Source organism: Chiloscyllium punctatum, chromosome 39, assembly GCF_047496795.1.
Source record: "Chiloscyllium punctatum isolate Juve2018m chromosome 39, sChiPun1.3, whole genome shotgun sequence".
Classification (NCBI taxonomy): domain Eukaryota; kingdom Metazoa; phylum Chordata; class Chondrichthyes; order Orectolobiformes; family Hemiscylliidae; genus Chiloscyllium; species Chiloscyllium punctatum.
Genome location: NC_092777.1, coordinates 62,971,686 through 62,998,121, shown reverse-complemented (window position 1 = coordinate 62,998,121; position 26,436 = coordinate 62,971,686). Strand labels below are relative to the sequence as shown.

The 26,436-nt window shown below is 40.9% G+C and overlaps 1 protein-coding gene across 5 annotated transcripts in view; it reads right to left on the bottom strand.

Annotated features, from left to right (window-relative positions):
* Positions 1-2,020: 2,020 nt before the first annotated feature.
* Positions 2,021-26,436, bottom strand: part of crlf3 (cytokine receptor-like factor 3) — a 72,171-nt gene continuing 47,755 nt past the window's right edge. For all 5 annotated transcript variants that reach the window (XM_072558939.1, XM_072558938.1, XM_072558940.1 and 2 more), the window contains 7 exons: positions 17,627-17,834; positions 17,374-17,458; positions 13,108-13,285; positions 11,315-11,537; positions 10,889-11,021; positions 5,386-5,498; positions 2,021-2,463 (listed from right to left, as the gene is read on the bottom strand). In XM_072558939.1, the coding sequence (XP_072415040.1) occupies positions 2,210-2,463; positions 5,386-5,498; positions 10,889-11,021; positions 11,315-11,537; positions 13,108-13,285; positions 17,374-17,458; positions 17,627-17,834 (1,194 nt within the window). In that variant the 3' untranslated portion in view covers positions 2,021-2,209. The remainder of the gene's footprint in view (positions 2,464-5,385; positions 5,499-10,888; positions 11,022-11,314; positions 11,538-13,107; positions 13,286-17,373; positions 17,459-17,626; positions 17,835-26,436) is intronic.

Genomic DNA, 26,436 nt, shown 5'->3' with positions numbered 1-26,436 from the left:
ATATCTTTGTGGTTTCACCTTAAGCTTGGATCCTTTCTGGCTTGTTCTGGTAGTCCAAATACAAAGATGAATTATCAATCACTAGCTGAGAAAGCAATATATAATAAAAAGCGAAAAGGCCTGGGAAAACATTTGTGCACAAAATGGGTGTTAGTAGTATATGATCAAACAAGCCTTTTTCAGTTTGTTAGAAATACTTTTATTAGAAATAAACTTTTATTACATTGAAGATTAGCAAATTTCACAACTGGAAAGTTGCATAATACCTGGTCATGTTCCATTTTAAAATGTGGAGGTAAAATAAAATATATAGAGACCCAAACACTTTAAAAGATCATAGTGAATGGATCAATTGACTGGTATAGCATTGCAGTGAACATTTTCTTCCCTTAGTGTGTTTACTGCAATGTAATACCATTAACAGTTTATAATAAGGCTCCTACAAGTTGCCATTTGGTTTTTTTGAATCACTGCTGGGAGGGGTGTATAATTCCTGCATTGGCACAGCTGCTTACTCTGATACTTTTCTTTACAGCTGAGTTTAGGTAATAGCATTGTTTTTTTTTCCCACAATCTTACTGGAGTTGGGGATTTTCTAATCCCCATCTCCAAGATGGATTAGAAGGCAAGTGGTTGCTTCTCAGCTGCTATAGACTAGGTTTAAATTGGGATGTTGATCTACACTAATTCACTAAGAATTGGCCCAGCTCAAACATAACATCTTTAAGACTAGTGGTATAGCACCATGTCGGACCAAACTTAGCCTGTTAAAGTTTGTATTTAAAGTAGAATGATGGTTTAATTCATTATACTGTGAATTTGTCAATATTAAACTTAAAATATAAAGGACTGTATCTAGGCACTTATAAACAATGATTGTTCTATGAAAAATCATGCTTGTATTGATAAAAGGCACTTTAAGTAATTCAAGTTTTAAAACTTAATTGTTTGCAGTGAATGACAAATGCAAAAATATACACATGACAAACTTCCAGACAATTCTGCACCATTACTCATGTTCACATCTATTGGAAACAATGATTACCTCCCACCAGTTGATGGACAGTAATGGGGCAGGAAAATGTCATAATTCTTTAGGTAGTTTATTTATTTGAATGGAAATAAAGTTGGATAAAATCTGTGGCTTTAAAATTGGAACAAAAATACATACATGATACAACTCTCTCCCATTTTACCAGAATGTTTGTTTCTTTTGCTCCTGATATAAAAACATGCAATTTCATAGTCAGGATGGCTCCCCTCTATGATCATGATCTGAATGTTTTAAGCAGAAAGAAATTGTATACATTTATTTTAATGTCAGTGATAAGAAATACTCTTCACCTGTGACTTATTTGACAATGTTTTAGATGTACACTAATAGATCTTAATTTTTCACTTGTGAATTTATCCACTAGAACATTAGAATAAAACTTGTTCTAATGTTCTAGGTTGCAAAAGGCAAAACTGAACTAATGGCTGATTGAAACAGGAATGATTGAATCCTGTACATGATTAGCCTTTGTATTTCAGATCATCTTAAAAATGGATAACTTTATCTAGACTAGGCAGAAGCCCTTTTTTAAAAAAGAAAATGGAGGCTCTAAATGTCTTTCAAGTTAGACTGTACTTATTACTTATCCTGTGCCAGTTGAGGAAATTGCTCAAGCTGCATATAATAAAATCTAAAATATAGATCCACTTTAACATGCTGTGAACAGTAGAGCAACATTTAAGGGGACACTGCAGAAGTCCATGAAGGATGCAATTGAAGAATGAAGTGAAGGGGCATGTGGATTTTCTGTAGTAATGATCGGCTTTTAGTAGAGCTGTATGGAATAAATTGTAACTTGATACTTATCTCACATTACCATTGCTCCACTAGTTTTAAAATGAAGATACAGAACAAGTATTTGTCGCCCCTCAAATTGCCAACGACAGGTCATCAAAATTCATCTTGTCAAGAACACAGGTGCTTTGTGCATTACTTTCTCAATGATTTTGCAGAGATTTGGCAGTATTGTCAGGACTCTCCATCTTTAATACTGAAGTTCAGTTATGTTTCACTTTGTTTTTAAAAAACAATCACCTTCTATAACCTTTTCAAATCTTGTTTAAATAATGACTTGAAGCTCAGGGCTTTTCCAACAGCTGAGGCCTCAAGTAAAGGATGATCCTCCCATAGTTGGAAATGAGGATTCACTGGAGTCTAAAATACCAGTACTTTCCAACCTGGATACACAAAGGAACATCCAAAATACAAGGCTTCACAGGGTTGATCAAGCAGCCAGTCAAACACAACTTCTCGATTGCCAGAACTTATGATCATTCGAAGCTTGAAGCTGGCACCATCACTGAAACCGGAACCTAAGTTCACAACTTCCATGTCAAAGGTCACTGATGACCCAGTGGAAACACAGGGTAGCTGATTAGTCATTTCTTTGCCATTTACAAATACAGCCCCTAAAAAAGAAGTTACAAAAGTTATTCAAGCACCAGTTCACAGGTAATAGCAGAATATATCACCTAACCCAATTTCCCTTGTGGTGGTGTAAATATAAGTGACTGATGAATCATTTCACTTCAAAGTCAGCCACATTACTGTGGCTATGGAATTACAAGTAAAATGGTAGTGAATCAGATGGACTAGGACTACAATCAAATACTTTACTATTTAGATAAGGAATTTAAATTCTTTATCTACCATGTTAGGATTTGAAATTGCATCTCATTGATCCAGGCCTCTGGATTATTGGTAGTATAATCACCATATTTTTAAATTCAATATTAATTCTAGTAGTGTTGAGAATTGGAATAAGTGAGTAATTGAACATTTTCTGCCTTTTATCATACCACACACTTGATACTTAGTGGGGTTGCTATTACAGTTCATGGCTCAAGGGGACATAGATTTAAATTAAGGGGGGGTAGATATAGGACTGATGTTAGGGGTAGGTTCTTCACTCAGCGAGTCGTAAGTTCATGGAATGCCCTGCCAGTAGCAGTGGTGGACTCTCCCTCTTTATGGGTATTTAAGCAGGCATTGGATAGGTATATGGAGGATAGTGGGTTAGTGTAGGTTAGGTGGGCTTTGATTGGCGCAACATCGAGGGCTGAAGGGCCTGTACTGCGCTGTATTCTTCTATGTTCTAAATGGCTCTGAGGGGTGACCTTAGTTTTATAAATAAAAAAGAAAACTTACAGCCTAGGAACAGACCCTTCAGCCCTCCAAGCCTGAGCCGATCCAAATCCACTGTCTAAACTTCTCACCCAATTCCTAAGCACCTGTATCCCTCTGCTCCCCAAATACTCGTGCATATGTCCAGACACACCTTAAATGAATCTACCATGCCTACCTCTGCAGGCAATGCGTTCCAGGCTTCTAACACCCTCTGTAAATTACTTGTCATGAATATCCCCCTTAAACCTTTGACCTCATTTATAAATCCCTCATGCTGGGGAAAAAGCTTATTTTTATCCACCCAGTCTATACCCTTCATGATTTTGTAGACCTCCAATCAGGTCCCTCATCAATCTCCTTTTTCTAATGAAAACTATCCTAACCGACTCAACCTCTCTTTGTAGCTACCACCTTCCATACCAGGCAACATCAGGGTACCTTAGGTAATGTGGCAACCAGAACTGTACACAGTATTCTAAATGCAGCCAAACCAAAGTCTTATACTCAATATTGTGTCCAATGAAGGTAAGCATACCCTCTGCCTTCCTCTACCATTCTACGCACCTGTACAGCCACCTTCAGGGTACAACTGACCTGAACTCCTAACTCTCTCTCTCTGCTCAAACTTTTCCTGAAGCTCTTCCAGTTAGTCTAGTTTGATCTAGAATTAGATTTCCTGAAATCCATCTGCCACTTCTCTGCCCAGCTCTCCAGTCTATCTGTAGTCTCCTGTATTCTTTGACAGTTCCCTATGCTTTCTGCTACTCCACCAATCTTTGTGTCACCTGCAAACGAACTCTTTCGACCACTGCCCTCTTCCAGATCATTTGTGTATTACAACCAACAGTAGCCCCAGCCCTGATCCCTGTGGAACACCACGGGTCACCTTTCTCCATTGAGAAACTCCCTTCAACTACTACTCTGGCTGTTGCTCAACCAGTTCTTTATCCACCTAGCTAAAACACCATGTGACTGCACTTTGGTAAGGTTCCCTATGGTAAACTAATGCACAAATGCCTTATTAAAGTCCATGTATATGACAGCTTATAGCCGTTCCTTCATCTATCACCTTGGTCACTTAAAGAACTCTAAATTTGTGAGGCACAATCTACCCTGCACAAAACCATGTTGCCTGTCACTGAAAATTTATTTGTATTTGACCTTATCCCTCAGTAACTTCTCCAGCAACTTTCACACCACTGATGTCAGGCACTGGTCTATAGTTACCTGGAATATCCAGACTACCCTTGTACAGGGGGACATGAGCAACTCTCCAGTCCTCTGGCACTTCACCTGTGTTTAAGGATACTGCACTGCAAAGATATGTCAGGGCCCCAGCTATTTCCTCTCTCGCCTCCCTCAGCAATCTGGGATAGATCCCAACTGGTCCTGAAGATTTGTCCACCTTGATATCCTTTAGCCTACCCAACACATCTTCCCTCTTTATGTCAACATGATCCAGAGTGAACAAATATCTATATCTAATCTGAACATTGCATCAGTATTCACAGATGAACATGATGAAAGTAAATCATTGAGAATCTCGCCTTTTTTTTGAAAAAGATTAGATTCCCTACAGTGTAGAAACAGGCCCTTTGGCCCAACAAGTCCGCACAGAAGAGAAACCCACCCAGTCCCATTCACCTGACCTACACATCTTTGGAGTGTGGGAGGAAACTTGCACAGACACAGGGAGAATGTGCAAACTCTACACAGCCAGTCACCTGAGGCTGGAATCGAACTTTCGGCTCCTGGTGCTGAGAGGCTGCAGTGCTAACCACAACCACCGGGCCGCCCACTTTCTCAGGTTGGACACAGCCTTCCTTCCTTATCCTTTGGTGGACCAACCCTTTCTCTGGTTCATAAAATATGAGTGGCATGGATAGGAAATGAGAATCCAGAACTAGAGGGCAGAGATTTAGGGTGAGATGGGAAAGATTAAAAAAAAGACCAAAACGGCAACCTTTTTATGCAGAGGATGGTGTGTGGAGAATGGACTGCAAGAAGAAGTGGTGGAGGCTAGTACAATGGCAATATTTAAAAAGGCATCTGGATGGGTATATAAATAGAAAGGGTTTGGAGGGATATGGGCCAGGTTGTGGCAGGCGGCAGTAGATTGGGTTGGGGTAGCTGGTTGCTTTGTATCATAGTGTGCAAAATAGACGCTTAGCCTGACCCACACAAAACATCCCCAGTTTCTTTACCATTTGAGCTGATGCAAACGGCCTTGTCTCTTTGTAAGGAATCGCACTCATTCTGTGGCTCAACACACACACCAATACTGTCTCTCTTATCTGGGAGTCCTGTCGCCTCCATTCTGGGAACAAAACAAAAAAGTACAGCCAGTAAAATTATTCTGCTGAACACTTTAGCAAGTTAATGCTGAGGAAATAAAAAAAACACAACTAACACATTTGAATAGCACAACTTGCTCATAAATCAAGAAATAAGCTCACAGTAGAGATGTGGTATAAAAGTCACTAGTTTTTTTGTCACCAAGCATAAACAAGTATAGATTGACAGCTGGTTTATAAACCTGGAAAGTAGCTCAATCTCCAATAACTTTTGTTCATTTACAGGATACGGTTATCACTGGCAAGGCCAATATTTATGAGCTGCCTTGTTGAAATGCTGCAGTCTACGTGGTGTGGGTACATCTGACAGTGCTGTTTGGAAGGGAATTTGGGGATTTTGACCCACTGGTGAAAGGAAGGAACAGCAATACAGTTTCAAAGGACTGTGGGGGACCTGGAGGAGAATTAGAGTTTGTTGGTGTTCCCATGTCTCTGCCCTGGGTCTTCCAAGTCACAGGTCTGAAAGGTCCTCTTTAAGGAACCATGAATTACTATTGAGCATCTTATAAATGGTACATTACTGCCATTGTGTGTCAGTAGTGCAGAAAGTGAATATTTCAGATGGTGCATCAAAGTTTAACAAACTTCAAAATTTACTCACTATCTTGCTTGTGTTGAAGAAGGAACCACCTTTAATTGCTGGAGGCAATATGGCTGAATCAGCTTCTTTAGAGTGTAAATTAGCCCACATTTCCAGTTTAATGCATTATTAAAAGTACAATGGTGCAACTATTACCTCAATTTCAGTTCTCAAAAATGATTGTGATAGTTTGTGAATACAAAAGGAACAATAATGACAGATTAAGTTTCTCTTATCTCTCTCAATTTTGAATCCTTATGCATCGCTATTTATATACACCCACTTATGAGTCTTGAAAGTAAGAATTAAAACCATAATTATTTACATTTGCAATGTCTCAATGTAGAATACCAAATGGATATATAGAATGGTACACACTTAATGAGCAGTACAGATGTGCTACTCAGTATAAGTGGGCAACAATTCACAATTCTACAGTATTCCTTATATACAGAGCTTATGTTAAAAGGTGCAGAATAGTGAATGGAAAGTTTAAAAGAGGACTTGGAAATTGAAAGACAGTCAAATCTGTTTTGGGGGAGGTTTTTTAAAAGCAGATAAAGAGGGAAGAGATGGGACAGGACTGTCATGGTTAAATGAAGGACCATGAAGTAGCAGAGTGAAGAGCAGAAATGTGGTACTTAAGGGAGTGGGGAGGGGACATGAATTTGCAAAGATTTGTAGCTCAGGTTGAGGTTCTAGATGTAAGTTTGCTCGCTGAGCTGGAAGGTTTCTTTTCAGACATTTTGTCACCATACTAGGTAATATTAGCGAGCCCCCAGATGAAGCACTGGTGGCATGTCTCCACTTTGTATTTGTGTTTAAGTTTCCTTGGGTTGGTGATGTCATTTCCTGTTCTTTTTCTCAGTGGCAAATGGGATCCAAGTCAATCTGTTTGATAATGTTCTGGTTGGAATGCCATGTTTCTAGGAATTCACGTGCATGTCTCTGTTTAGCTTGTCAGAGGATGGATGTGTTGTCCTTCCTCATCTGTATGTAAGGATACTAATGAGAGTCAGTCATGTCTTTTTGTGGCTAGTTGATGTTTATGTATCCTGGTGGCTAGTTTTCTGCCTGTTTGTCCAATATAATGTTTGTTATAGTTCTTGCAAGGTATATTGTAAATGATGCTAGTTTTGCTTGTCCAGCACAGCGAGCAAACCTACACATGAATTTGCAAATGAGACCCAGAATTTAAGCCAAGGCTGCAGGACCCAGGAGTGGAGAGAGAAGGAGCAGAAAATTGCAACATTTGCACTCATGCTTCTGTATCTATCACCAATGCCATTGCCTTTCTTCAATTTTAAACTGTAATGAAGTGTCTAAATTTTAGATTTCAATAAAATAGCCATGGCTTAGGCAAGTGGTGAAGGAACATCAAGTAGGAATGACACCAAGCCACAAATATCCTTTTATTAAAAACAAAGCTGAATAGTAGAATGCATGGATTGCAATGGCCTGTGCCTAACTCACAATATAAGAAACAGACCCTTTGGTCCAACTCATGCCAACTAGCTATCCTGAACAAATTTAGTCCTATGTGCCAGAACTGGCCCATACTGTTCTAAACCCTTCCTATTCATGTACTCCTCCAGATGCCTTTTAAATGTGGTCATTGTACCAGCCTCCACCATTTTCTCTGGCAACTCATTTGATACATGTACAACCCTCTGAATGTTACCCCTTCGAACCCTTTTAAATCCTTCCCTTTGGATTACAAGATCTTGATCAGATGGGCCATTGGCTGACGAATGGCAGATGGAGATTAAATGTGAGGTGCTGCATTTTGGGAAAGCAAATCTTAGTGGGACTTATACACTTAATGGTAAGGTCCTAGGGAGTGTTGCTGAACAAAGAGACCTTGGAGGGTGCAGGCTCACAGTTCTTTGAAAGTGGAGTCGCAGGTAGATAGGATAGTGATGATAGCATTTGGTGTGCTTTCCTTTATTGGTCAGAGTATTGAGTACAGGAGTTGGGAGGTAGTGCTGTAGCTGTACAGGACATTAGTTAGGCTACTTTTGGAATATTGCGTGGAATTCTGGTCTCTTTCCTATTGGCAGGAGGTTGTGAAACTTGAAGGGGTTCAGAAAAGATTTACAAGGATGTTGGTAGGGTTGGAAAGCTTGAGCTATAGGGAGGCTGAACAGTCTGGGGCTGTTTTCCCTGGAGCGTCAGAGGCTGAGAGGTAACCTTAGAGGTTTATAAAATCATGAGGCATGGCTAGGATAAATGGGCAAAGTCTTTTCCCTGGGGGCGGGGAGTCCAGAACTAGAGGGCATAGGTTTAGGGTGAGAGGGGAAAGATATAAAAAAGGGCAACCTTTACACGCAGAGGGTAGTGCATGTATAGAATGGGCTGCCAGAGAAAGTGGCAGAGGCTAGTACAATTACAGCATTTAAAATGCATCTGGATAGGTATATGAATAGGAAGGGTTTGGAGGGATATGGGCCAAGTGCTGGCGGGTGGGACTAGATGGTTTGGGATACCTGATCAGCATGGATGAGTTGGACCGAAGGGTCTGTTTCTGTGCTGTACATCTCTATGACTCACCTTAAACCAACACCCTCTAGTTTTAGACTCCCCCACTCCTGGGGAAAGACTTTTTCTATTTACCTTATCGTTGCCCCTCAACCTCCAACACTCCAGGTGAAGTAGTCCCAACCCATTTAACCTCTCCTTTTAGCTCCAACTAATACAGGGTGCAGAACAGAGCGTAGTTACAGATAAACTATGGTACAGGTGGGACATACACTTGGCAACATGGAGTTCTCAAATGGAGGATGGCTTTGAACCACTGACTTGTGCTTAATGGGCCCTACCTGCTTTTGCTGCGCCACTCAGCTATCACAGCATTAAGCCAGGAGTATTAAAGCAACAATTTCTGCACTGTATCCACATCAACTTCATTATTTGTACCATGGACCTTAGAGGTAAGCAATGAATCTGATGAATAAATATTGGAAAAGTGTGTTTGGTCATTGCTTTAAGAGGAAACTGCTGCACGCAAATTGGATAAATCACTTTAATTTTGAATTTAGATGCAGCTTCAGTATATAATTAGTCAGGTGTAATGTTCAATTTTAAAACCAAGAACAAAATGGAAAGGAACATAAATAATTTGCTTTTCTGGAGCACGTTTCATAAGAAAGAGGAACAGGAGCAGGCCATTTGACCCCCTCAAGCCTGGCCCAACATTCAGTCAGATAAAGGGCAATTTCCACAAGCCTCAATGCCCTCAACTCTTTTAAAGTTTTAAAAAGCCTCTTAAATACACAACTGAGGTACAGAATTCCAGACATTCACTAATTCCTTTCCATCCCAGTTTTAAAACTAGTATCCCCTTATTTTGTAACTATAGAGGAACCTAGATTATCTGAACACGATGGGCGGGCACTATTTCATTTGGATAATTGACTATTCAGTTAATCTATTCAATGCCTCTCCTCTGGGCCTCAGTTTTTTGAAGTTTCCTTTTTCCTCTCTCAGGGTTTGTTTCTGAGCAGACACACACGAAAGCAGCATTGAAGCCCTCCTCCCACCCACCATCAGTTCAATGTGATTGACACAGCATGTACTTGCTAAGTCTGCTCCCCATTCAGGAGACTAAGCAGCAGCACACCGTGCGCAAGCCCCTGCCTGCCCTCCAATACTGTGCGCACCCCCCCCACCCACACCCCTCTCCTGCCAGCACCCATGAGCCCCCTACCCACCCCCACCCCTGCAGATTGGACTCCAACAGTAAGACTGCTGCTTCTTTAGGGAGGCGAGTCTCAACACACCTTGCGTGTGCACGCACACACAAACCTTTTACAGCAACATTTTGACTGTCCCATACAGGGCAAAGGTGGAAACTATGGTAGAGAGGTTTAGGGTACACCCCTCTGTAGAACTCCAGGGAACACTCGGGGGAGGGAGGGCGTGCGGGCTCTCCCATCGATGCACAGGACTGTTCTCAGCAGCATTTCAGTAAACCAAGTTCACTTAATTATTATAAACAAAAGACACGATCAGCATAGAAACATCTCTGATATAATGTTTCTATCAGGACGTTGAGATGATCTTCAGATAATTGATAATCAGATAATAGGGAAACGAATTAGGGGAATACAGAGGAACCTCTAAATCAAGCCCCCTCAGACTCATGTTTTGTGAAGATTATTCAGTAGTGCTTAGAAAAATGAGCGGTAAGGGCCTAATCCATTTAGCCATTCTTGATAATTCAACTCCTTCATCTCAGAGTTTAGCCACTTGAATCTCTTGAACTGTCTCCAATGTCAGTACATCCTTTTTTTTTAAAAAAAAAGAGTACAGGGACCAACACTGTACACATTATGCCAGATGAGACCTCACTAACACCCTGTACCGTTCTAACTAGACATCCCTAATGGCTCTTATCTGCAGTCTGTTTGTAAATTGATTTGTATGCAAGTCAGATCACAATAGGACAATGTAAACTCATGGTTGGGGAATATGAGGAAACATTTGCAATGTCAGATCTTTAATATTAATATACCTGCTATATGGAATTACATGTTTATGTAGAAACATTCGTAAGTCAGAAATTTGTAACCTGGGGACCGCTTGCATTTAAGAAGCCCTTTGTGATTTTGCTGAGTGTCCCCAGGCAGTTTGTTTAATATGTTTAACATACTCTTGATCAAACACTACTTGACTTCTAAGCTGGAGTCAGCGTAACACTGGACCCTATTACACCTAATACATTTACTGTAAGTGTTTTAAAAAAATACACAATGGCGGTATAAAAGTACTTACCGAAATGTCAGAGTCTGTCCACTAGTATAAGTGGGCTCCTTGGAATACAACACACCAGATGAAGGAGAATCATTCCGAAGTGCCATGTCCCTACGACTGCTGAGACTAAACCCTTCGCAACCGGTGATCCACTCTATCGAGAAGATTTAATAATATTGAATATGTAGTCCTGTCTATTTAACTTTCAGTCAGCTCTCTTAAATAAAAACTTGCCCTTAGTTACCGCATGTAACTCTACCTCAACACATGAAGATCTTAGATTAATACCATTTTTGCTGAGTGAAAGCTAGTTGCCTTAGTCAGTCATAGTCCTCGAGGGTAACCGAAATCAAGAAAGCAAGCAAACCACACAGCCGAAAGATCAGAAAGCAAGTATGTCTGGGGATGGAGGAATCAAACAGAGAAATCTAGAGAGCACCAACTGACCATGTGCAGTCAGAGTGGTATACCCACTCTGCGGAATACTCCAAGGACTCCACTCCATGCGCCCCTCTCCCCGTGCACAAACACGGAACATGTAGTCAACATTGGGGTCAATGTGCAAAACTACAAATTCAGTATCGGGTCCAATGTAGACATCATCAAATTGACAGGTAGAATTTTTACAGAACTGCAGTCGATACTCTTGTGCCACAAAGTCGTCATCAACCTAAATTAAAGCAGAAGACATCCATTAGCTTCTATCTGCATCATTTACAAAGTCAAAGCTCGACAATGAGTAGTAATACCTCTGGCATTACAGAGAGCCACAGAGAACAGGAAGAGCCACTGCCGCCCAGGTTCATGTCCCACTTCACCATCACTCCAGACCTCAGATTGATGCTGAGCTGAATTTGCATTCTGAAGTGCAAACACTTCTCTGAATGAAGTGAAACTAGAAAACCAAATGTTATTAACACTAGAGATTCAGTTGCATTTAAAATCGCAAAATCAAATCTAGACAATTTTGAAACCAAAGACAAAAACTGAAATCAGAACTAAACTAGCCAATGCATTGAGTGCTTCCAGCATTTTCTGGTTATATATTAATTTAATATTTGTAATCAATACAACTGTTCTCCCTCTGGTGGTCACTTTCAGACATGCCTGTATCAAGCCTGCTAGGGAAGCCACTTAATTCATTTCTTTCCTCGGACGTTTCCTGTCCACTAGTATAAGTGGGCTCCTTAGAAAGGGCATCTGAATGTCTTTGGTTCAGCATGGACAAGATGGGCCGAATCACTACCTTCTGTGCTGTATCATTTCTATGGTTTTAACATTCATGCATCATTCAGGCAAGCAATAAAACACATGCAGAATTATTTTGAGGATGGGAAGATGGCAGATGGGAAAACATTCTTTGCTCAAATCAAGGCAATCCTGGTCAAAGAGAATGGGAGTTAGGACAAGGATCAACCTTCTCTATCCTCCATGCATTATCCTTCAATCTCAGCCTCCGGAAACCACCATGTAAATGTTCCCACCATCTTTGATTGTCCAGTCCTCAAGGGAAATTGACAAATCAGAGTCTGCCTGGAATGGAATACTGAGCAAACAAATCATTGTTGTACTAGTCAGCTGCCTGTTCAAAATGGATGTCAACAAGCAGCTAGTCAGCATTCAACCCATGGTGTTCAGGAAGCATGATTGATGAGTGATCAAATAAAGGGTACAGAGGGAGAAGAGATTAAGGTGAGGGGATGGCATAATATATGTGAAAGAACACACATTGAGAATCCAATTTCATTCTGTTTCATGTCCTGTTAAAATTCAGGACAGATGCACTGATATAGGTATTTACCAGGGTTTCAGCTCCATGAGATGGGCTCAACAGCATGAGAAAATAGAGGCATGATAGTAGTCACAAGGGCAGGAATGGAACAACAAATCCACCACAGGATCTTGCTGCCCATTCTGCCATGAGTTAACGGAATGGATGAATAGGCTCATGGAGCTATTTGGCCTACTCCTGTTCTATGTGGCAGCCTTTCTCATAAGGTTAACAGCCTTGGGTTTACTCTGAAATCACCTTGAAGTTTTAGTCCCATTTCATGTGAATGTAGTTGCCCCTACACTTTTTTTTCCTATTAACTTGTCTTGGTAATGGACAGTGTTAATGTTGGCGGTGGGGGGGGGGGGGGGCGGGGAAGCCAGAGAGACAAGTGTTGGGAGATGGGGAAAAAGGAAGACATATCTCCATCCAGGATCCACATTCAGTTCTATTTTGGAGATATTCTCACCTTGCACCATCGCACAAGAATCCCTCCAGGCCTTTCAGTCAGTTCGTCTATCTGAACAGGAGGGCGAGATGCGATTGCTCCATGGCTAAAGATTCGGTCCTTGACAAAACTGAGCAAGCTTTCATCTAACTGAGCTGATAAACATGGTACTTCCACCAATGAAGGGACTTCTGGCAAACTGAATTGAAAAGGAACATTTCAGTAAACACAGACCAGGACTTCAGAAAATAGGACATGTTTGATGTCGAATGCTTTTCTTCCCAAAACCCCTCCAGTATCTCCAAACTACATCAAACAACACCTTTCCATTTGAGCACACCTGGTCTTAATTTCCAACTCTTTACATATGTTAATGTAACTCAAATTAATGTAACAGGAGTTTAATAGTTATCCTGCTGGACCTGGATTAATGATCTGAAGATGTTGGTTTAAAACAGCACATGACTGGATAACTTCAATTCTGTTAATAAGTACATGAAGAAATACAAATAGATTATTTTTAGATTTTAAAAGGCAAAGGGTATGAGAAGAGAGCAGAAATATAGTATTGAGGAAGACAATCAGCCGTGATCATGTTGAATGATGGAGAAGGGTTGAAGAACCAAATAGCCTACTCCTAGTTTACAGGTGAATCAAAAAGCTAATAATAGGTACGGTGACCATGAATTATTGGATCATCATAATAAACCAACTGGATGATGTGCTAGGAGAAAGTGAGGACAGCAGATGCTGGAGATCAGAGTTGCAAAGTGTAGTACTAGAAAAGCACAGGTCAGGCAGCTTTTCGGATGCTGCCTGACCTGCTGTGGTATCCACCACCACACTTTGACTCTGGATGATATACTAAACAGGTTAACAAATGAAACAAAAACAGAAGTTGCTGGAAAAGCTCAACAGGTCTGGCAAGATTTGCTGCCAGACCTGCTGAGCTTTGCCAGCAATTCCTGAATTTTGTTTCTGATTTACAGCATCCACAGTTCTTTGTTTTATTTCAGTTAACAAATGGGGGCTTTATGGGTTGAGCTTAAAAATAAAAAATAGGCAGTCACACAACTAGGAGGACACACCCCCAAATATTGAGGGGGAGAAATAGAAGGACACATCTTGACAAATTTCTGCTTGTAGGAATAAGAGGGCAATGATAGTAGGCGACTAACTATCTCAACAACTGGTTTTCAAACAATATAAGGGAAATTGAAGTGAAAAATTCATGTACTGTGTCCAGGAAAGTTTATTAAACAATATGTGACAAGTCTAACAAAAGGAGATGCAATTCTGGATTTAGTTGTGGGAAATGAAATGATTGTGTGACACCATAATTTGGTTAGACCTAATATTATTACTGAAAAGAGGACAGATAAATTCAGAGTTAAAGTTTTCAATGGGGGGGGTAAATTTTACAGGAGAGAGGTGATTTGGTTGAGGTGGACCAGACAGGACTGCGAAAGGAAAAACAAGTGGAAGGTACTAAAACGTGAGATCCATGTGGTACGAGCATGACTCTCCAAAAATAAGATTAGTACTGCCAAATCTTGAGCACCCTGGTTGTCGAGAAAAATATAGGGGAAGGTTAAACAGAAAAAGGAAGTGCATGATAATCTTGAAACAGTACATATAGCTGAAAGGAGCATAAAAAGTACAGGGATCAAGTTAAAAAGAAATAAAGGAATCAAAAAGAGAGCATAAAAAAAAATTAGCAAGCAACACAAAGGGAAACCCAAAAATGCTTTACAGCATATAAAAAACAGAGATTGTTGAGGAAAAGGTGGGACCTATCAGAGATGAAAGGAACTTGTGTGAAAGTGCAGAGGATATGGGAAGAATTCTTTGTCTCTGTATTCACAAAGGAAAGGAATGATGTGGATAAAGTAATCCAAGAAGATTACTTCTGGTGTGAAACATTGTTCAAAATAATCATAATTAGAGGGGAACTGTTAGACTTGAATTCCTTGAAAGTGGATAAGTAACCAGGGCCAGATGGAACCTTCCCAAGGATACTGAAGGAATCCAAGGAGGAAATAGCAGATGCTCTAAGGATTATTCCCCAATCTTCACTAGACACAGGTGAGATGCCAGATGCATGGAAGAATGAAAATGTGGTTCCGTTGTTTAGAAAGGGTACAAAGGAAATGCCAAACAATTAAGGCCAGTTATTCTTACTTTGGTGGTGGGGAAATTGTTACAATCAATTCTGAAAGATCACATAAAATGACACTTGAAAGCATGGACTAGTCAGCATGGCCTTGTTAAGGGAAGGTCATATCTTAAACATTTGACTGAATTCTTTGAGGAAGTGACAAGGAGGATTGATGAGAGCAGTGCAATGGATGTTGCCTACTGGGATTCTAGTGAGGCATTTGACAAGGTCCCATAAGACAGACTGGTCAAAAAAGTAAAATCTTATGGAATACAGGGTAATGTATTGAATTGGATCCAAGTTGACTTAGTAATGAAAACCAAGAACAACCAGTTGATGGCTGCCTTCCAGCATGGAAAGCTGTTTCATCTGATGTTCAACAGGGCTCATATTGGGACTCCTACTTTTGTAGTACACATTAAACGATTTGGACTTGAACATGGGGGTACAATTGGAAATTTGCAGATGACTGAAAGTGGCTGTGTTGTGGACAGTGTAGAGGACAGCAGTAAGCTCCAAAATGTCATGGATGGTTTGGTGGAGTGGGCAGGGAAGTGACAGATGGAGTTTAATTCTGATAAATGTGAGGTAATACGTTTAGGGAGGCCAAACGGTAGAAGAGAATACATAATAAGTGGCAATAGATCCAAAATGGAAGATGGAGAGAGAGAGAGAGAGAGAGAGAGAGAGAGAGAGAGAGAGAGAGAGAGAGAGAGAGAGAGATCTTAGCGAGCAAGTGCATTGGTTCCTATAAGTAGCAATACAGGTAGGTAAGAATGTAAAGGCGGCATTCGGAATGGTCTCCTGTATTCTGTACCTCTGCCAATGAAGTAGTACAAATAATGATGAAAATTGTACAAGACACTGGCCACACCACAACTGAAGTATTGTACACAGTCTGGTCATCACACTGCAGGAAGGACATAATTGCTCCAGATAGAGTGCAGAGAAGATTTGGCCAGGGCTAAATGTTGCCAGGGCTAGAAAATTGTAGCTATGAGGAGAGGAAAGAAAGATTGCGGTTGTTTTCCTTGGAACAGGGATGTGCGACATGATTGAGGTTTACAAAATTGCGAGGGGTAGAGATAGAGATAAAGTATACAGGAGGAATCTGTTTTTCATGGCAGAGTGTTAAAAAATCAGGAGTCGTAAATTCAAGTTAAGTGGTAGAAGAATTATAGGAGTAAGTGAGAATAAACATTGTTTTACACAGAGGATGGTGGGTGTCCGGAATTTGCTGCTGGAGTTGATGGCGGAGGCATAGACCCTAACCTCTTTCAAAAAGTACCTGGATCTGCATATTATGTGCTGTAACCTGCAGGGATATGGGGCATGTGCAGGAAGATGGAATTAGAAAGGGCATCTGGGTGCCTTTGGTTCAAAATAGACAACATGGGTCATATGACTACCTTCTGTGTTGTATCATTTCTATGGTTCCAATAAACCTTTTCTTCAGGGATGGAAAGATGACATCCCACAATAATGTGATAGCTCTTAACAGAAGGGCTTGCTCAGACAGCAGAGAGATTGACATTAAATGCGAGCCCTATCATTGACACGCTCCTCCCATGTATGATTAACAACAAACCGGGGGAGTCACTGAGCCCGAGACATCCTTAGTTTTCTGCACTTTTGGTCCCATCTTTCACCTTTATGGCCATGCATTCCATTTCGTTTGAATGTCTCCCACTACCCTGATGTGCCTTTTCCTGCACGTAGCTGCTCCCAATCCACTTCAGTCAGATCCTGTCTTATCTTATTAAAATTGGCCTTTCCTCAATTCAAAAGGTGGTTGTCCTTGTCAATAATTACTTTAAGTCATACTGAATTATGGTTGCCATATGAAAATGCTCCCCCACTGCCACAATGACCAGTTGTCTGGGTCTGTTCACTAAAATTAGGTCTAGCCCTGCTCTCTCTCTTATGGACTTTCCACATGTTGACTTATAAAGCTCTCCTGCCATTGGCCCCCTCTAAATCTTTCACCCCTTATCTATCCCATTAATACCGGCTCAGCTGAAATCCCCGAGTATTGTTAATCCTATTATTTATACCTATTATTTTGTCTGTTTATTCTTCACTCGCCTTTAAGAGGGAGAGAGAAATAACTCAAACAGAAAAATACTGACCTGTCAAGTTGGATTTGCAAAGCTTTTTTAGTGAAGTTTCCAAGTTTCTCCTCTTGTGCTGTTCCACAGCACACAGCAACCTCTCCTATAAAATAGTAAAAGAATCATCTGCTTAGGAGCATCTGCAAGGCAGTCCCTTAAGTTCAAAATTTTTGTCCATTTCCATTCTGCCTTTATCATAAAACTTTCAATGCCCACTAAGTCTTGGTTAACACTCATGTTTTGAAAGGCATTTGGGCATTAATGGTCTTACCTTCTCGAAGTAACTCCTCTGCTGTGTTCACACCATGCTCGATTAACTTCTGACAGTCGTCGAGGGGCTTGATGCTCTCCTGCTCAATTTTATCCACTTCTTGGAGCAACATCACTAACCGTTCATCCAGCAGCTTGGTCAACCTGGCCTTCAAGTCATTAAAGTGATTCTTCAAAACATCACGTGTCTGCACTGCACTTTCAGTAATCTGTAAGGAAAAACCAAACTCAGCAACAAGACAAAAGAGAGAGACAGATCTGCAGTCATCATAAATGGAATCTTGATTGCAACATGGGTTTGCACAGGCAAACAATGCTTTCTGATAATGTATCTGCAGAACAGTATTTCCATTAAAAGCTTCCCCCATAATTATTAACTGGACAAAAGACAGAATACACACAAAGTGTTTTGCAGTTCAGCAATTTGTCTCTCACATCCAATACTAACTTCCATATTAAAATATCATTCTGCTTTTCTCTTTAGATGCTGCCACATCTACAGTGTATTGCAGCTTCTGCAGTAGTTTGCTTTGTTTTTGCTAAGTTCCACATTACATGTCTATACCTGTTTCAGTTAGTCAGCTGCTGAAACCCTTATCCATGTCTTTATGTCTCAATTATGCTTGCCTTGCTATCTTCCCACCTTGCACCCTGTTATCTTTAATTCATCTAAAATTCTGCAGTGAGTCCTGCACACCCATCACTCAATGTTCTTCGATCTCATTGGCTTATGATCTGGCAACATCTTGATTTTAAAATTCTTATCATGTTTTCAAAGAACTTTCAAAAGTTGATTGGAGTACACTGTTTGCAGGTAAAGGAATGTCTGATAAGTGGGAGGCTTTCAAAAGTGTGATAACAAGAGTTCAGAGCTAACATGTTCCTGTCAGAGTGCAAGGTAAGGCTGGTAGGATTAGGGAACAATGGATGAGTAAAGATATTGAGGTTCTAATCAAGAATAAAAAAATCACATTAGATAATAGGTTCAAATGAATTTCTTGAACAGAATAAAAAGAGTGTAGAGGCATTCTTAAGAGGGAGATCAGGAAGAAAAAAAAGAGGGGATAGGAGATGGACTCAACAGATAAGGTAGAATCATTTTGGATCATCTTTAACAAGTATATCAAGAGCAAAGCAGCAACTTGAGAGAGAGAGTAGGGCCCCTTAAAAGAATAAAGTCATTGTCTTTGCGTTGAACATCGAGATGGGAGAGATATTAAATAAATATTTTGTCAGTTTTTACGGTGGAGAAAGAAATGGAGCTAAAGAACTCAGGAACATAATTATTGATGTTATAAAAATAGTTCACATTACAGAGAGAAAGTGCTAGAGGTCTTAGAAAATATAAAAGGTGGATAATTCTACAGGACCTGATCAAGTATATCCCAGGACATTGAGGGAAGTTAAGGAAGAAGTTGCGGGGCCCCTGGTAGAAATATTTGTATCTACAACTACAGGCGAGGTGCCAGATGACTCGAGAGTGGCTAATGCGCCTTTGTTTAAACGAGGGATGTAAGGAGAAGCTTGGGAACTATAGATCTGATAGTCTGACTTTGGTGGTGGGTAAGCCTTTGGAGATGCTTCTTAAAGATAGGACTTGTATGCATTTGGAGGGGCAAGGAACAATTAGGGACAGTCAGCATGGTTTTGTGAGAGGGAAACTTGTTTGAGTTTTCTGAGGTTACCAAGACTGAGGGAAAAGACTCCGGAATGAAGAAGGGCTTATGCCAGAAACATCGATTCTCCTGCTCCTTTAATGCTGCCTGACCTGCTGCACTTTTCCAGTGACACATTTTTCAGCTCTGATCTCCAGCATCTGCAATCCTCACTTTCTGCTTTCTGAAGAAGGGCTTATTATAACAGCAGGAGACAGTGGTGGTGGAAAGTTTTTTTTTGGACTACAGGCCTGTCAACAGCGATGTTCCACAGAGATTGGTGCAAGGTCCACTTTTGAGCACCATTTACATAAATGATTTGGATGCGAAGAAAGAAGACAAGGTTAGTAAGTTTGCAACTGATTTCAAAACTGGTGGAAAAGTGGACAGTGAAGAATGTTTTCTCAGATTACAAATAGATCTTGATCAATTGTATCAATGGACTGAGGATTGGCAGATGGAGTTTAGTTTGGATTAGTGTAAGATCTTGCACTTTGGTAAAACAAAAAAGGGCAGAACTTATAATTAATGAAAGGACTTTGGGTGGTGTTGTAGAAGAGAGACCTCAGGGATCAGTTTGTGTCACACGTAGATAGGGTGGTTAAGAAGGCATTCAGCACACTTGCCTTCATTGCTCAGTCCTTTGACGATAGGAGTTGGGACATTGTTAAGGTTGTACAGGATGTTGGCAAAGCATCTTCTGGAGTACTGTATGCAGTTCTGGTTGTCTTATTATAACAAGGATGTTATTAAGCTAGAGAGGATTCAGAAAAGATTTAGCAGGATGTTGCAAGGAATGCAGGATTTCAGTTGCAAGGGCTAGATATAATCAGAATCCCTATGGTGTGGAAGCAGGCCATTCAGCCTATCAAGTCCACATCAACTGTCTGAAAAGCATCCCAACCAGATCCATCCCCCTACGCCATCCCAGTAACTGTGCATTTCCCATGGCTAATCCACTTCGCCTGCACATCCCTGGACACAATGGGCAATTTGGCACAGCCGATCCAACTAACTTGTGCATCTTTGGACTGTGGGAAGAAACTGGAGCACCTGGAGGAAATTCACGTGCATTTTGGTAGGAAGAATAAAGACATGGACTATTTTCTAAATGGGGAGAAAATTCAGAAATCTGAAGTGCAAAGGGACTTGTGAGTTCTAGTCCAGGTTTCTCTTAAGGTAAACTTGCAGGTTGAGTCGGTGGTTAGGAAGTTAAATACAATGCCATCATTCATCTCAAGGACTAGGATAGAAAAGCAGGGATGTATTTTTGAGACTTTATAAGGCTCTGGTCAAGCAACATTTAGAGTATTGTGAACAATTCTGGACCCCATATCTCAGGAAAGATGCACTGGCCCTGCAGCGGGTCCAGAGGAGGTTCACGGGACTGAGCCCAGGAATGAACAGCTTAAAACATGATGAATGTTTGAGGACTCTAGGACCATATTTGGGAGATTAGAAGGATATGGGGGGGATCCGATTGAAACTGTCAGAATACTGAATGGTCTAGACAGAGTGGACGTTGGGAAGGTGTTTCCATTGGTAGCAAGGACTACGATCTAAGGGCACAGCCTTAGATTAAGGGAAGACCTTTTAGAACAGAGGTATGGAGAATATGGAGTGGTGAATCTGTGCAATTCATTGTCACACAAGACCATGGAGGCCAGGTCATTGAGTATATTTAAACCAGAGAAAGACAAGTTCTTGATTGCCAAGGGGATCAAAAGTTACAGGGACAAAACAGGAAAATGGGAGTGAAAAATTTATCAGCCATGATTGATTGGCAGAGCAGGCTAAATGGGCCAAATGGCCTAATTTCTGCTCATATGTCTTATGTTCTTAAACACATGGAGAATGTGCAAACTCCACACGGACAAAGTCAGAGTTGTAGAGCACCGAATCAGATCCTTTGGTCCACCTGTCCATGCTGACCAGATATCCTAAATTAATTTAGTCCCATTTGCCAAAACTTGGCCCATATCCCTTTAAACCCTTCTTATTCATATAACCCATTCAGATGCCTTTTAAATGTTCTAATTGTACCAGCCTCCACCACTTCCTCTGGCAGCTCATTCCATACATGTATCACCCTCTGCATGAAAAAGTTGCCCCTTAGGTCTCTTAAATCTTTCCCCTCGCAGCTTATGCCCTCTTGTTCTGGACTCCCCCTCCGCAGGGAAAAGGAAGACTTTGTCTATTTACCCTATCCATGACGCTCATGATTTTATAAACCTCTATAAAAGGTCACCCCCCTCAGCTTCCAATGTTCAGGGAAAACAGCCCCAGACTATTCAGTCCCTCCCTATAGCTCAAATCCTCCAACCCTGGCTACATCCTTGTATACCTTTTCTTAACCCTTTCAAGTTTTACAACATCTTTCCAACAGTAAGGAGACCAAAATTTCACACAATATTCCAAAAGAGGCCGAACCTATGCCCTGCACAGCCGCAACATGACCTCCTAACTCCTACACCCAATGCACTGACCAATAAAGGGAAGCATACCAAAAACCTTCTTCACCATCCTATCTACCTATCACTCCAATTTCAAGGAGCTATGAACCTGTACTCCAAGATCTCTTTACTCCCCAGGATCTTAACATCAAGTGTATTAGTCCTGATCTGATTTGCCTTTCCAAAATGCAGCACCTCACATTTATCTAAATTAAACTCCATCTCCTCGACCCATTAGCCCATCTGATAAAGATCCCATTGTAGTCTGAAGTAACCTTCTTCGCTGCCACGAAACGTCCAATTTTGGTGTCATTTGCAAACTTACTAACTCGAGCTCTTGTGCTCAAATCAAAATCATTCCTGAAGGGCTTATACCCGAAACGTCGATTCTCCTGCTCCTCGGATGCTGCCTGGCCTGCTGGGTTTTTCCAGCACTACATTTTTCAACTCTGGTACTCCAGAATCTGCAGTCCTCACTGTCTCCTCAAAATCATTTATGTAAATACAAAAAGTAGTGGACTCTGCACTGATCCTTGTGACACTCCACTGAGTCACAGGCCTCCAGTCTGATCAACAACCCTCCACCATTACCACCACCCTCTGTCTTCTACCTTTGAGCCAGTTCTGTATCCAAATGGCTAGTTCTCCCTGTATTCCATGAGATCTAACCTTGGTAACCAGTCTCATGGGGAACCTTGTCGAACGCCTTCTGAAGTCCATATAGATCACGTCCATCGCTCAGCCCTCATCAATCTTCTTTGTTACTTCCTCAAAAAAATCAATTAAGTTTGTGAGACATAATTTCCCACGCACAAAGCCATGTTGACTATCCATAATCAGTCCTTGCCTTTCCAAATACATGTATATCCTGTCCCTCAGGATTCACTCCAACAACTTGCTCACCATTGATGTGAGGTTCACCAGTCTATAGGTCTCTGGCTTTTCCTTACCACCTTAAGTAGTGGCACTACGTTAGCCAGTCTCCAGTCTTCCAGCACTTCACCTGTGACTATCAATGATTGAAATATTTCATCGAGGGGACCAGTAATCACTTCCCTAGCTTTCCACTGAGTACACCTGATCAAGTAATGGTGATTTATCCAACTTTATGTATTTTAAGACATCCAGCAGATCCTCCTGTATAACATGGACACTTAAGATGTCACTATTTATTTCCCCACATTCTATATCTTCCATGTCCTTCTCCACTGTAAACACTGATGCAAAATGCTCAATGATTATCCCCCACATCATCTGCAGTTCCGCACACAGGCAAGCCTTGCACATCTTTGAGGGGTCCTATTGTCTCCTTTGTTACCCTTTTGTCCTGAACATATTTATAAATTTCTTTAGATTCTGCTTAACTTTATTTGTCAAAGCTATGTCACGTCCCCTATGTGCCCTCCTGATTTGCTCTTATGTATACTCCTACTGCCTTTGTCCAAGGCTGGAATCGAACCTGGGAGCCTCACGCTATGAGGCAGCAGTGCTAACCATTGAACCACTGTGCCGCCCTTCGTAGAACATTTTCCTCTCGTGACTTGTCCTTGCTTTATGTTACTTTCTCTCTTTTTTTAAAACGTATTCTTGGAACACTCCTCATGTCTTCAACGACAAAAACTGATAGGGAGGGTGTGTGAGAGATGGAACGGAAACTAAAAACAGATTGTCAGAGGGGAGTTTGGAGGCAGCTTGGGCTGGTGGGCAAGTGCAAGGGTCGAAAGCAGCTGAGAAGACTGATTGGATTGTCTCAAACTTTGTGACATAGAACTCCATGAACTCCTTGCACCTCAAACAAAACCAACAGTGTTAAAGATATCAAAAAAATTTGTAAACTTAACATAAAGCTGATTTGAGTTTTAATCACAATATTAATCCTATAACTGGGTTGGTGTTTATTAAATCAGCAAAACCAATCCCTGATAAATATGGTTCAGTCTTGGATGTAATGAACCACTGAATCCAATTGCTGCTTAAGTTGTGAACTCCCTAGTGTCTTTGTAGGGTGAATGAATGAGCAAATTTCTTTCCAAAGACTGGACAAATGAAGGTCTCCAGTGTGAACATGCTAGGTGTTTCAGAGGTTGGAAGAGGTCCTGAATCTCTTCCCACACTAGGGGAATGGGACAGGCTGGGACTTTTTTCACTGAAGTGTCAGAGGTTGAAGGGTGACCTTATAGAGGGGTATTGCTAAGGTGAATGGCAGGTGTCTTTTCGCAACAGGACATATTTTTAAGTTGAGAGGAGAAGGCTTTAAAAAGAAATGAGAGCAGCTTTTTTTTTAAATAAAGAGTAGTTCATATGTAGAATGAGCTTCTAGCAGAAGTAGTGGATTACATTTAGATGAGTACATGAATAAAAGTTTGAAGGGATACGGGCTAAGTGCAGACAGATGGGACTAGTTTAGTTTAGGATTATGGTTGGCATTGACTGGCTGGATCAAAGGGTCTATTTCTGTGCAAGGTAGCCTCATATCTTACCTCTGTAAGCTTCTCCTGCCCCACATCCCTCTGTGATAAGTAACCATCCTCCTTCTATTTTTACTTCTCCTGCAGCTTCAATTTCAAGGCCATTATCAGTGGACCAATTATCTTCAACTGTGGCTCTGGAATTCTCTCCCGAATCTTTCCCATTTAGTCTCTCTCTTAGATTAGATTACCTACAGAGTGGAAACAGGCCCTTTGGCCCAACAAGTCCACACCGACCCTCCAAAGAGCAACCTATCCCTCTTCTTTGAGGATGTTTTCTAAAACCTCTGGCCAAGATTATGGCCACCAAATATGTACCATGCTTTAATGTAAATTTAAATATTTCTTAAAAACTTGGAAACATTTCCTAGGTTTAAAAAGCACTTGGTAAATGCAAGTTGTTGTTAGGTTCCTGGGTAAATGTATTGCCTGATGTGGTACTAAGGAAAGTTCCAACTTTAATTTTCAATGTATGTTGGTTTAGACTATCTCGGGCCAGAAAACTATTTTGTCACAACATGACTAATGAGAGGAGAAAAAAAATGCACTTCCTGTTTAGCATATAGAGGTGTGCTTGTGAACCGGACAGGTGAGTAACTTCAACTACAGGGAGATGGGCACCTGAACAAAGATCTGGAGAGCAACTAGTGATCATCTGAATATTACGAATGGAAGAGAAGGAGAAAAGGGGCTGACACATTGACTGTACACATTAGAAGAATAGAAATACTCTAAACGCTCCATGAAACAAAAGTTCATTAAGTGGTCAATACCTGGAAATTTAAACAAATCTGGTCTCCGCTCACTAAGTCTTAAAGGGGTTGTTCAGGAATTCAATTCTGAAATGACATGCACCATCTTCACTGGACCAACATCACGGTACAGTTGAAAACATGAACACCTGTATTTTAGATAAAAGGTCTGATACCTTTTCCTTTACAGGAAGTGTAATGTTGGACTCCGCAGCTCCGAAAAGGAAAATAACTTGCTTTAGAGCCAATGAAGTAGATTTAAAACGTAGTCACTGTTGTAAAGTAGGAAACGCAACAATCAATTTGCACACAGCAAGTTCCCAAAAGCAGCAATGCCACAGAGATTAGAACATTTATTTTGTCTTTATATTGCGGGATAATTATTGACCAGTAAACTACAGTTTATGTTTGTACAGTGCCTTTGACATAACAGCCCATGAATCATAATCAGATTCTTGATCTCTGCCAATGTTACTGCACCTAGACACTGCTTCGTGTCTTTTGGTGGATCTCTAGTGACTGACTTCTATCGAAAAATGAATCATACAATCACACGAGAATTCCATCACAACATTGTAGCAGCAGGGGAGAGGAGAGCCCCTGTCAAACCCCTTCTACGCAGTGGCTGGTGTAAGGCAAATTTGAAAGTGGCCAATGTGGATATTAGAAATGGGTGAATGGGCAAGGTCAGTACAGTAGAATTACATTAAATGGATGAGGTGGGAGGTTAATCAGGTTTTATTGAGGGAATAGTAAGGGTCATCAAGGAAGGATTGTGGGTGTCAATTGTATAGTTACCCAAGGGTTAGAGTAGGTTTTAATCAGTATGACATATCCTAGCTAACAATTCAGTAAATAGCTCAGATCTGTCTGAGGCCTCCAACCGTAACTCAGACTTTTGCAGGGTGCCCCAGAGAGCAAAAAAAGGTTTGGAAATTCACTCATCCTGGTCCCACAGAGGTCAGCATAATTAAGACTTCCAATGCACATCTCTATTGTATGTTAGGTCTCTGATGATCCATTGTCCAAAAGACTTTTGCCAATAAAATATCAAAAGGTACTTAACAAGAGTATCAAAATGTCTGACACCAAGACACAGAAATATTAGTATGATGACTTAAAATCTGTCTGACCATGCTTCTAAGGAGGATCTGAATGAAGACAGACAGCAGGACCATCAGCTGATGAGATTAACCCTGTATCCAAAAACTATTTCAGCACTAGTTAGAACTTTTATAATTCAAGGGTGGGGAGAGACCAAGGTTTGGGAAAGTGTGAGTGACTATGATTTACGTTAACGCCCCCATCAACTCCAGCGTTCCTGGCAAAGCATAATTGCAGTTATTTTAGTGAAGTCACTAACTTGTTCCACCCACTCAACAAGTGCTTTGAATGATGTGTGCACTTTTCAAATTTCAACATGTTTGCCATAGGATGTGATGCAACAAGCCACAAAAGTCTTTTGAATCCTTATCTCTACTAC